The 10,785-nt window shown below is 38.3% G+C and overlaps 2 protein-coding genes across 2 annotated transcripts; one reads left to right on the top strand and one right to left on the bottom strand.

The window, feature by feature from the left end:
* Nucleotides 1–405: 405 nt before the first annotated feature.
* LOC147864039 (glucose-1-phosphate adenylyltransferase large subunit 1-like) lies at nt 406–5,285 on the top strand. Its single transcript, XM_087319656.1, has 15 exons — nt 406–817; nt 1,240–1,362; nt 1,877–2,053; nt 2,241–2,333; nt 2,474–2,557; nt 2,647–2,702; nt 3,043–3,136; nt 3,228–3,340; nt 3,431–3,503; nt 3,649–3,729; nt 3,843–3,929; nt 4,003–4,107; nt 4,237–4,343; nt 4,512–4,572; nt 4,659–5,285. Exons 1-15 carry the CDS (start codon nt 482–484, stop codon nt 4,758–4,760), a joined length of 1,692 nt encoding a protein of 563 aa, XP_087175782.1. The 5' UTR covers nt 406–481; the 3' UTR covers nt 4,761–5,285.
* On the bottom strand, nt 4,975–8,169 carry LOC147864038 (pentatricopeptide repeat-containing protein At5g27110-like). The gene has a single exon (XM_087319654.1). It carries the CDS (start codon nt 8,122–8,124, stop codon nt 5,809–5,811), a length of 2,316 nt encoding a protein of 771 aa, XP_087175780.1. The 5' UTR covers nt 8,125–8,169; the 3' UTR covers nt 4,975–5,808.
* Between the last annotated feature and the right edge of the window lie 2,616 nt (nt 8,170–10,785).

Here is a 10,785-nt window from a genome sequence, read left to right as displayed (position 1 = left end):
TCCTTTTGGGCGCGCACGCTTTTTTTTTTCGTATTGTGCACAAAAAGCAAAAAGCGAAAACCAAGGGCAAAAGCAAAAAAGCAAAAAGCAAAAAGCAAAAAGCGAAAAACCGGAAAAGCAAGAAAGCGAAAAAGCGAAAAAGCGAAAAGCGAAAGCGGTCAAAGAGCTCCGAAAAGGAAATATTGCAGAGATTTGTTTGTGTGGATAATGTTATGTGTTATGTATTCATATGCAGAAGAAGTTTTGTTTCGTCTGCTGCTTCAAGCTCCCCGCCATCGCTCCCAAACCCTAAACTGTTTAACAGTTCTGCACTCACTGCGAAGGACGTTCATCGTTGCACTCTTTCTTTGCTCTCTGATAATCATTTCTTCCTTCTGCACTAGAAGCCGACGAAATCCCATCCCCGCACCTTCGGAAAACTTTGGACTGATTTCTGAGCTTGCATACCACATTTACAGCCGCATTCCCAAATTAGAGACTCATGGATTCTTCTTCTTCTTCTTCTTTTGTTGCATTTCTTCCATCGCTGCCTCTGTACTCAGTTTCGTCTTCTACTCCTTCCTCGTCCTCTTCTTCTTCTTCTTCATCATCATCATCATCATCATCATCTTCATATATGAAATCCAGCTTCCTCGGAAGTTGTCTCTTTCCTATCGGCCTTCGTTACAACAGGAACAACATGACCTCCATAACCAGATTAAGTGTTCATCATCGCCAAAGGCGTACTCTTACAAATCGTTCTTTTGATGTCCACACGATCAGAGCATCAATATCTGCTAATTCTACTTTGTCAGATGTCTCTCCACAGATCAGCCAAGTATAATGTTTAATGTCAATATTACTGATATCTTTCATTAATAGTTCTTCTTCTTCCTCTAATTTAACATTCCACTTCTCATCCCTTAGTCAAATTATTGCTGTTTTAAGGAAAACGTCCGATATTGGAATATGATGTCTTCATTTCTGTAGATTAAATGTTTTTTTCTTAGCGGTCTATGACTCCTGAGCAAAATCATAGTAATTAGGATTTCCATAATATGAAGAAATGATCCTTATCACTTCATCATGAAGAATATGATTTGCGGTACAAAAGAAAACCTCCCTACTCTTAGAGGCGTATATAGTATAGTTCTTCAATGGCGACTGCTAATGAATTCTTTAATGCCCGAAAGAAGAAAAAATAGCCTCATTGAACTCTAAATTGACTGGACCAGATATTGATTCTCTTTTTCTTTGCAGGTCCAATCTGAGGAAGCAGAAAAGCTTCAAGCAGCCAATCCTCGAAACGTTGTGTCGATCATCCTGGGGGGTGGAGCTGGAACTCGGTTGTATCCACTTACACGCCGACGTGCTAAACCAGCCGTAATGATAATTATATAGCCACCGGGAAAAAACTACCCCTGCGTTTTCTTTATTTTCCATAAATGCTCCTAAGTTTTCGTAAATCCCCCCTTAATATTGCACTGAAAGAAGGGAGGGGATGAAATTCATCATATGTTTACTGTGTAAGAAGGGATGCCCTGAACATATGATTTCTGTCAAACCACATGTAATTCAATTCTGTTAAGGAGGATGGATTGACCATAAAAATGGCCCAAATAGCACTTATAATTTCTCCAATAGCACATATAATCACGTAAAAAGGGGATAAGTTGATCAGATAATTTCTCAAATAGTTCATTGTGTATAATAGCTCGAGAGGGGGGATGACAAAAACTCAGGGGCATACAGCGAATAGAAGGAAAACTGGGGACTATTTCAACGGATTTCCCTCCCTATTATACATATGCTCTCTTTGTCAAAATTTTGCCAACTCTTCATATGGAATTCTTCGATGATGATTACAGACAAAGTTTTGTCTTTTTGGAAATTTTAGGTTCCCATTGGTGGTGCGTATCGTCTGATTGACGTGCCGATGAGCAATTGCATCAACTCAGGAATCAACAAGGTCTTCATACTTACACAATTCAACTCAGCTTCTTTGAACAGGCACATAGCACGGACTTATAATCTTGGTGGCAGTGGTGTCAACTTTGGGGATGGATTTGTGGAGGTATAACTGTTATACTTGAGGATAACGTCCGATGGAGATTATGACTATGTATTGTACTATGTTTGCCAATAGTTTCTGTTATAATCTACTATAGAATTATGGCCAAGGAATTTTAAGTTTTATACTGATCAGTGAAGTACACAACGATCCTACTCTTATTTAACTTGAGAACAAGAGACGTTTCTAGGTATTAGCAGCAACACAAACACCTGGAGAGGCGGGGATGAACTGGTTTCAAGGCACTGCTGATGCTGTTCGACAATTCACATGGCTATTTGAGGTGCTTTGAAACAATGACGTTCCAAGTTTTTATAATTATGTCATATTTTCCTATGTGTTTTTCATTATTGATTTGGTATAATCTCTGCCATGTTTTAAAATTTTTTGTTTTCTTTCTTTCTTCTGTGGGATGCTCAACAGGATGCTAAAAATGCCAACATTGAGCATGTGATTATTCTCTCAGGTGATCATCTGTATCGCATGGATTACATGGATTTTGTGCAGGTATCTGACCCTAAATTTGATCTCAGCTCGGATCTGCACACAGTTGAAGATATAGAATGAATGATTAGTTTATGAATTTCCTTTGGCAGAAGCACAAGGACAATGATGCGGATATCACAATATCTTGTGTTCCAATTGACGACAGGTATGTTCACATCATTCCAACATTATTCATTGATACATTTTTGGAGGTTTGAAGTCATGATTTGGATCAGCTAATGATTTCCTCTATATGTCTTTGCCAATGCTATGTATATACATTTACAGAGAGATAGATGACATTCATAGTTCATTTGCCATTATTATGTTACTGAGAAAATTTAATTAGTTTACCATTTCCTGATAGCCTTATTAAATGTTTGTGGATTGACAGTTGTTTTGGGAGGAGAGGGGGTGGGATTTTTAACCATAAGAGTGAAATTTGAAAGCCAAATTGATGAAGTGTTTACCAGGTCATTTTAAAGTCTGCTTTCAAATTGTTTCAGTCGAGCTTCAGATTATGGTTTAATGAAGATTGATAGCAAAGGCCGTGTTTTGTACTTTTCTGAGAAGCCCAAGGGGGATGATCTCAAAGCTATGGTAACACTAATAGGATAAATTCATATTTGTTGTACTGGCCTTGGAGTTTATGAATTTCTGAGACGTTCTTGATCATTTGTTGTGATCTCAGCAAGTGGACACGACTGTGTTAGGATTGTCTCCGGAGGAGGCAAAAAAGACACCTTATATTGCATCTATGGGAGTATATGTCTTCAAGAAAGATATTCTTTTGAAGCTGCTTAGGTATGTCTGGCGAAACTTGTCCGTTTTTCCATAGTCATATATTGGTAGCATGTTTCATCGTGACAAAGTTGTGTTTCTGCCTGTTTCAAGATGGCGTTACCCTACCGCAAATGATTTTGGTTCAGAAATAATTCCTGCCTCTGCCAAAGAGTGCAACGTCCAGGTACTTCATAATTTGTGTGCTATCAGGAACAGGTCATATGTACAGAATTGAATAGTGTTTATTGTCTTTAATATGTTGCCCGCGACTTACTTTGAACTATCCCAAACTGTTGTGTAAGTAATAAGTTAGTGATTTTGTTCAACAGGCATACTTGTTTGATGGTTATTGGGAGGACATTGGAACCATCAGATCTTTTTATGAGGCCAATTTGGCTCTCACTGCTCAGGTGACCACAAAACAAAATTATATACTTAATCCATCATTGTATACAAAAATTTACTCACACCAAAATCTTGTAGAATATATGTCTCATTTCATCTCCTGTCTCCATAAATGCAGCCACCGAAATTTAGTTTCTATGATGCTGCAAAACCTATTTACACATCGCCTCGATACCTTCCGCCAACAAAGGTGGATAACTGCAAGGTAAGAGAGATTCAGTGTGACAACATCTCAAATCATGTTTAAGTAGCAGCGTTCACGTTCTCTCTATCACCAGGTAATTGGTTCAATAGTATCTCATGGCTGTTTCTTGCGGGAATGCTCCGTGGAACATTCCATTGTGGGAATTCGATCCCGCATCGAGGATGGCGTGGAATTGAAGGTAGTTATGATTCGAAGCTCCACAAGATTCCTATTCATTACCTGTTAGCCTGTTAGCCATGTAAACATATAAATTTGTTTGCCTTTGCATCAATATTCTTATTAATGAGCTGGGTGCTGCTGGTTCTAGGATACTGTTATGCTGGGCGCTGATTTCTATGAGACTGATGCTGAAAGAGCAATACTTCTTGCTCAAGGGAAAGTACCTGTGGGAGTGGGAGAGAACTCCAAGATAAGGTCACATTTTTGTCTTAACTTTCCAGTTATCAATGCTTAAATCTTAATTTAGGATGGTTTTTTAGGATTGTATATGATGTTCAGATATATCAGCATTAACAAACCTTCATGCGTTCTATAAAAAGAAATGTTTGGATACCATAGTCATTGCCAAAATTTCTTCTGCAGGAACTGTATTATTGACAAAAATGCAAGGATTGGGAAGAATGTTATTCTTACAAATTCGGAGGTTGGCTTCTGAAGCATTAATTGAGAACCTATACCTGTATCCAAGTATATTTATTAATTATTTTGGTGGATGTGCTCAATTTTCAGAAAATAGAGGAAAGTGATAGGTCTGAAGAAGGTTTCTACATCCGATCTGGCATTACTGTTATTTTAAAGAACTCAACAGTTGCTGATGGCACTATAGTTTGAGGTTGCAGTGGACAAAATAAGATTAAAGATTAATGCACGCACATTGATTATTGCAATTATGGGTATTTCCGTTACAAAGTACCAACATTTCTGATATGCCATAGTGCATTAGAGCTCCTTCTCTATCCTCTTCTCATTAGTACCAACTGAAGCACTTCAACATATTGCCATGTGAAAGAGGATGTCGCTTTACTAGCCATATTTGTTGGGAACACTCCTCCCAACGAGACAATGAGGATTCACATATTTCTTAATTTCTAGCTTAATATGCAGAGTGTATTGCAGATTCCCGCCAGTTAACTACAAACTGTAAACGAGCGCTTCTTATTCCAGCTTGAAAGCTACAAAAAAATACAGCTACAACGATTCTACATCAATGAACTTCACATTCTTTGTGCTCTAATATGTATGACGATTGAGCTGTATGTTGTACTGTTCCATTTTTTGTACAGAAAACTGTGAGCAGAAATCCACTGCTGAAGTGGATTGTAATGATTATCATGCATCACTTTTTGGTTCAGTAAATACCGTCAAGTTGATTTTCTATAATAGAACTGTGTCCTGATGTGCCATAAAAATTTATGGATACATTGAAATGATACATCATTGACACACTACAATATAGAAACTAGTCCCTGAAGACTCATAAGGTTGAGGATTTTTCAGCAGTGTCCAGAAAAATTCAACCAAGTAAAGCAGTTCCTTGTTTTTACTGTTTGAGTCATCTGCTCTGGCTACTAGCCAGGTTTTGGGGTTTTGAAGGTATTTCTTGTGAGCCATCAGTTTCCATGAGGCTCAAAATATAACCGCATATGAAAAGCTAAGGAGTGCAAAGTGTTTTAGGGTTTAAGATGTCTTGCAAACTTTCCATATTTTACACCAAATTAATTTCATCTTCTGTGAATATGTTTTTTTTTTGCTATTTATCGTGACATCACATATTCCACCCTCATATGTAAGCATAACCTGAGCTAACTGTCAAGTAGGACTATTGATGTGAATCCATCTACCCTACTTCAAAGATTTCATTGTCTGTTAGTGAAGATAATCATGACGGGAATGCCATCTCGCTTAACAGATTTTGGTCTTTATACATCTCATTTAAAACATTTTCAGATGCTGCATAAAGATTTGATAGTGCCACATATGGTATTGTATCCTTTGGTGTCAACTCAAGAGCATAGGTTGCAGCACGCTCTCCTCTATCCACATCTAAGTGTAAGCAACATGCCCCCAGTAATGTTGCCCAAAGCATACCAGATGGTTGGTATGGCATTTGTTTTATTAGATTCTCTCCTTCATTCAGCTGTCCTGCTCTAGAAAGAAGATCGACTATTCGGATACAGTAGTCCACTAATAATGTAGTGTTATATCTTAGAATAATTAAATATAGGTATTGATATGCTTCATCAATGAAGCCGGTATGGCTGCAAGCACAAAGAATGACACTCAAAGTGACCTCATCTGGTATCACACCTTCAGGTTGCATGTTTCTGAAAATCCAAAGGGCACACTCACCATCCCCATGTTGAGCATATGCTGTAATCATCGCATTCCATGAAAAGGAGTCTCTTTCTGGCAAAATGTTGAAAAGCCTTCTTGCTTCTTCAGCATTACCACATTTCCCATACAAATCTACTAATGCCGTTCCAATGACCACAGTTTCCTCCAAATTACAAGCAATAACCCGCATGTGAACATGCTTACCTTCTTTTTCATCTGCCTGGTTGGCACAAGCGAGGATAACATTCACAAAGGTTACATTGTTTGGCATCATGGCTTCCATGTGAAGTTGCTGAAAAAATTGTATGGCTACCTTGTCTTGCTCAGTGTGTATACATGCTACTATAATTGCAGTCCATACGATCACATCCCGCTCTTGTAAACTTTCAAAGACATCATTTGCAATGTCCAACTTGCCACACCTACCATACATCTCAATCAGTGCAGTTGCAGTTACAATATCCAATTTAAACCCTTTGTCTAATATGTTATTATGCATCCAGATACCCTCAGCCAGGGCTTCCTGTTTCGTGCATCCCTCGATAAGGCTGAGAAAGGTAACTTTGTCTGGAACTAGATCTTCCTCGTGCATTAATCGGTATAGATGAAAAGAATCCTTTAACTGCCCATAGTGTGCATATGCTGCAATCATAGCATTCCATGAGATGAGGTCTCGCTTCTCCATGCTTTCAAATATCTTCTGCGCATCCTTTAAGTTTCCCGATTTACCATACAGATGCAAAATTGCATTATGGACAGTTTCATCTAGTCCACAATCCGAGCACAAGAAGCAACTATGCATTCTTTTTCCCTCCAAAAGAGAATTGTTCTTGGTACATGCAGAGAAAACATTTACAAAGGTCACATTATCTGGAAGCACACATTCCAGGAGCATTTGCTTGAAGAACTGAAGAGCTTCCTTAGACAAATCATGCTGAAGATAGGCTGAAATAAGGGTTGTCCAAGAAACCACGGTTCGTCGTAATATGTCTTGGAACGTCTGCCACGCATATGATAAATTGCAGAATCTGGCATACATGTTTACAAGGGCATTTTTTATGATTACATCAGAATCATACCCCAGTATGGCATTGTATACATGCATGTGTTTTACATCACTCACGCAATGGCAACCATCGAAAATGCTCACAAAAAAAATCTTGTCTGGGAACACACTTTCGAGCAACATTTGCTGAAAGAGCTGAAAGGTGTATGTACATCTATCTTGCCGAATATTTGCTGATACAATTGCAGTCCAAACGACCACATTTCGATGATACCCCTGCATGTGATCAAAGACAAGTTGTGCACCTTCCAAACATTCACATTTGCTGTACATATGAATGAGAGAGGTTCCCAAGAAAGCATCCACTTCAAGGCCACTACCTAGGATCAAAGCATGGATATGCTTCCCATCAATGAATATACTATTAGCCCTGTGAGAATTGCAAGAAAGGAGGATGCCAAGGAAAGAAAACTTATTAGGAATGGCATTCTCAAGCTGCATTCTTTCAAAGAATTGGAAAGCCAGAAATCCATGGCCATGTTGTGCATAGGATTCAATCATGGTACTCCATGAAAAAACATCCCGAGCTCCTATCAGGCCAAACAATGACATGGCATCATCCAAAGACCCACATTTTCCATAGACTTGCAAGAGGAGGTTGATCAAATAGCCATTGGGATGGTACTCTCTTTCTACGATATGAGCATGGGTGAGCTTGGCTCGCACAAGATTCTGGGATTGAGCACAGTGCCACAGGAGAGAAGGAAATGAAATGTTCTCTCCAGTGAAGAATCTGCCTTCTGTTAGGTGCGTAGAAAGGGGTCCTCTCTTGCTTTTGCTTACAGGGCTAGTCATGTCCTAAGGACCTGTTTTGGAAGCCATGACAAAAAAAACATGAGCTTTTTTCCTCAGTTGCATTACAATGACACAAGACACGATTTCTTTTTTGGGGGGGTGGGGACTCGGGAGGGGCTCATGTGGAGATGTGGGATGAATTATATTTATTGGCAACACTAACTTTACGCTCCTCCTCGGACATGTTTTGCCTGGATGGGCGCCCGTCCATCTCGATGTGGGTCAAGGACAGACGTACGACCATGCAAATGCTACACGATTTCATTGGACACAAAAAACATTGCCCACTTACAACTTCGTTATCTTAGTCAATTCAATGAACTTTATGACTTTTCAAGTCTTCACTTGGGCATTCACGTATGTATTGACAATCATTTCCTTGTACATGTTTAGTTGGGGCAACTTGATGAATCACCCCCTAAACTACAACAAATTTTGTGGACTAACCTAGAGCGCTTTTAGGACAGATTGGCCTGCTTCGACAATTTCAAATTGATCACGTCAAGGTGATAAGCGATGCTGAAAGTCAAAATGTGTTTTGGGTGTCAAGGGCAATTTGGATTTCAAGTAAGTTGAATATAACAAAACTAAGTTCGATAAAACTTACCCAATGTAGCAACAATTTAGGGCAATCGTACAAAGTTTAGGATATATACTTGGATATGAAATTTTGTGTTCCCCAATGTACAAACAATTTAGGGCACTTGTGCAAAGTTTAGGATATATACTTGGATTTGAAAATTTGTCTTCCTACCTAGAGATGATATGAAGCCTTACGTTGGGTTTCAAAATTTGAAAATCCTTGCCCATATAGAATGGAAGAATATCCATTATATAAGGATTATTGTGTTGCAATGGATTATGTTACATGAAATATTTACATGCTCCTTTGATTATAATCATTGACATGACATACATACATGTTCTCATAGAGCCCAAACCTATTTCTTATAAATATTGAAAGGAGCATGTGATGTGTATTGGCCATCCACGAGGGACATGTAATTCCAATAAAACCGGATAAGAAACTGGACAATTTAGCATAAATAGTGAATATAAACATAAGGCCTATTATTTTGGGGTTTAGTCTTGAACATAAGGCCCTAACACTTCCTTTACATAAAGGAAGTTGTTTCAAACTTTGTCTTGAGTCAAACTTTGGTGACTTAACTCTTCTTGACTTGTCTATGCATTGTAAGAATCTATATAATTGTTGAGAATTGACCGGACACAACCGGTTTCACGTTCGTATACGGGTGCAAAGAAATGAGCGAAATAGATACATAGACAGAAAACGAGGGGCAGAAAACGAGAAAAACAGAAAGAACAGAGACATAGATATTTAACGTGGAAACCCGAACTGGACTCGTGAGTCGTCACTCTAGTCTCTAATTCAACAATCATTGCCTATGGCTAGGGCTTCGTCTTAGTGAGTCAGTCTCTCTCTCTCTCAAGTTTCTAACTGTCTAATTTCTAACTTTTAAGTTTTTCTCTAACCTAGCTATTAAATCACATAAACGGCTTAACCGGTTTGAGTTGGTTTGGCAAGGCTCAAGCCGAGCTGAGTTGAGCTCAAACCGTTTAGGTGTTGACATAAAAGGTCGACTCCTTCCACTTTGTATCCATAACTGTGAACACTTCCAAATAGTTAGGGCTTAATATATAAGCTCTAAACACGTTAGCGTTCACAAGTGGAAGGATCGTGCATTCCACTTGTAGATTCCTTTTGTAATTATCCAAATATACCCTCTCTACAAAAATTGGATGCACTAGTATCACATGTTCAACAACTTGATTAGAATTTGCAAAATTAATAAAACATGATAGGTCTCCGAGTGGAGAACATATGAAATTCACTCAACTTTGGAATTGTTGATATGTTAATGCAATTATAATAAAGTTCAACAATGGCTCAATATCACACTTTTGTGAGACATGACAAACACTCAGATGAAGACTTATATTTGTTTGGTAAGTCTAGCAAAAATATGAGGTGTAATTGTATCCATGTTAATAAAATGAGTTATAATTAAGAGTTTCACCCATACTCGTATCTATATAATTGTTCTTAATGTAAGATAGTGAACCTTAGAATAATGTGATTGAAATAACAAAGTTATTAAAGCTTTCTATACTTGTGTTTAAAGTTGAGGCAATCTAATCCTTAGGTGATTCTCATGGGATCGAACTTCGAATTATAACGCTAGTTAAACTACAAGCGTATGAAACATGTAGATATTGATGAGAGGTGTTACTCCAAGGTTGTGCAACTAATGGGACAGTGTAGCATCCACCATGATCAACACACTACCCAAAGTAAGTAGCAATGGAAGACAAACAAACATAATAGTTTGATAATTATGAACACACTACCCATTCTAAGCAGCAATAGAAGACAAAGAACCATAATATATGGACAATTATATATTAGACACAATTTGATAGTCTCGACAACCGATCTCAGTTAACCACTTCGACAATCTTGATGACCATTCACATCACCGACATCGATAGTCTTGAAAGTCTCCAAACTGAGAATCTCCACATGTTTGTGAGCAACACATGGCAATGGGGATAATATGTTCAGGTAAACTTTGACTTGGAAGATTTGTCACTATCAATAAGGCATGTTTCTCATATGCTCAAACTCAGGCTTAAGGT

This window comes from Azolla caroliniana, unplaced genomic scaffold, assembly GCF_043228905.1.
Source record: "Azolla caroliniana isolate FFs.n. ecotype wild unplaced genomic scaffold, voAzoCaro1.0.p SCAF_5, whole genome shotgun sequence".
NCBI classification, from domain to species: domain Eukaryota; kingdom Viridiplantae; phylum Streptophyta; class Polypodiopsida; order Salviniales; family Salviniaceae; genus Azolla; species Azolla caroliniana.
This window is presented reverse-complemented; position numbering and strand designations above follow the sequence as displayed.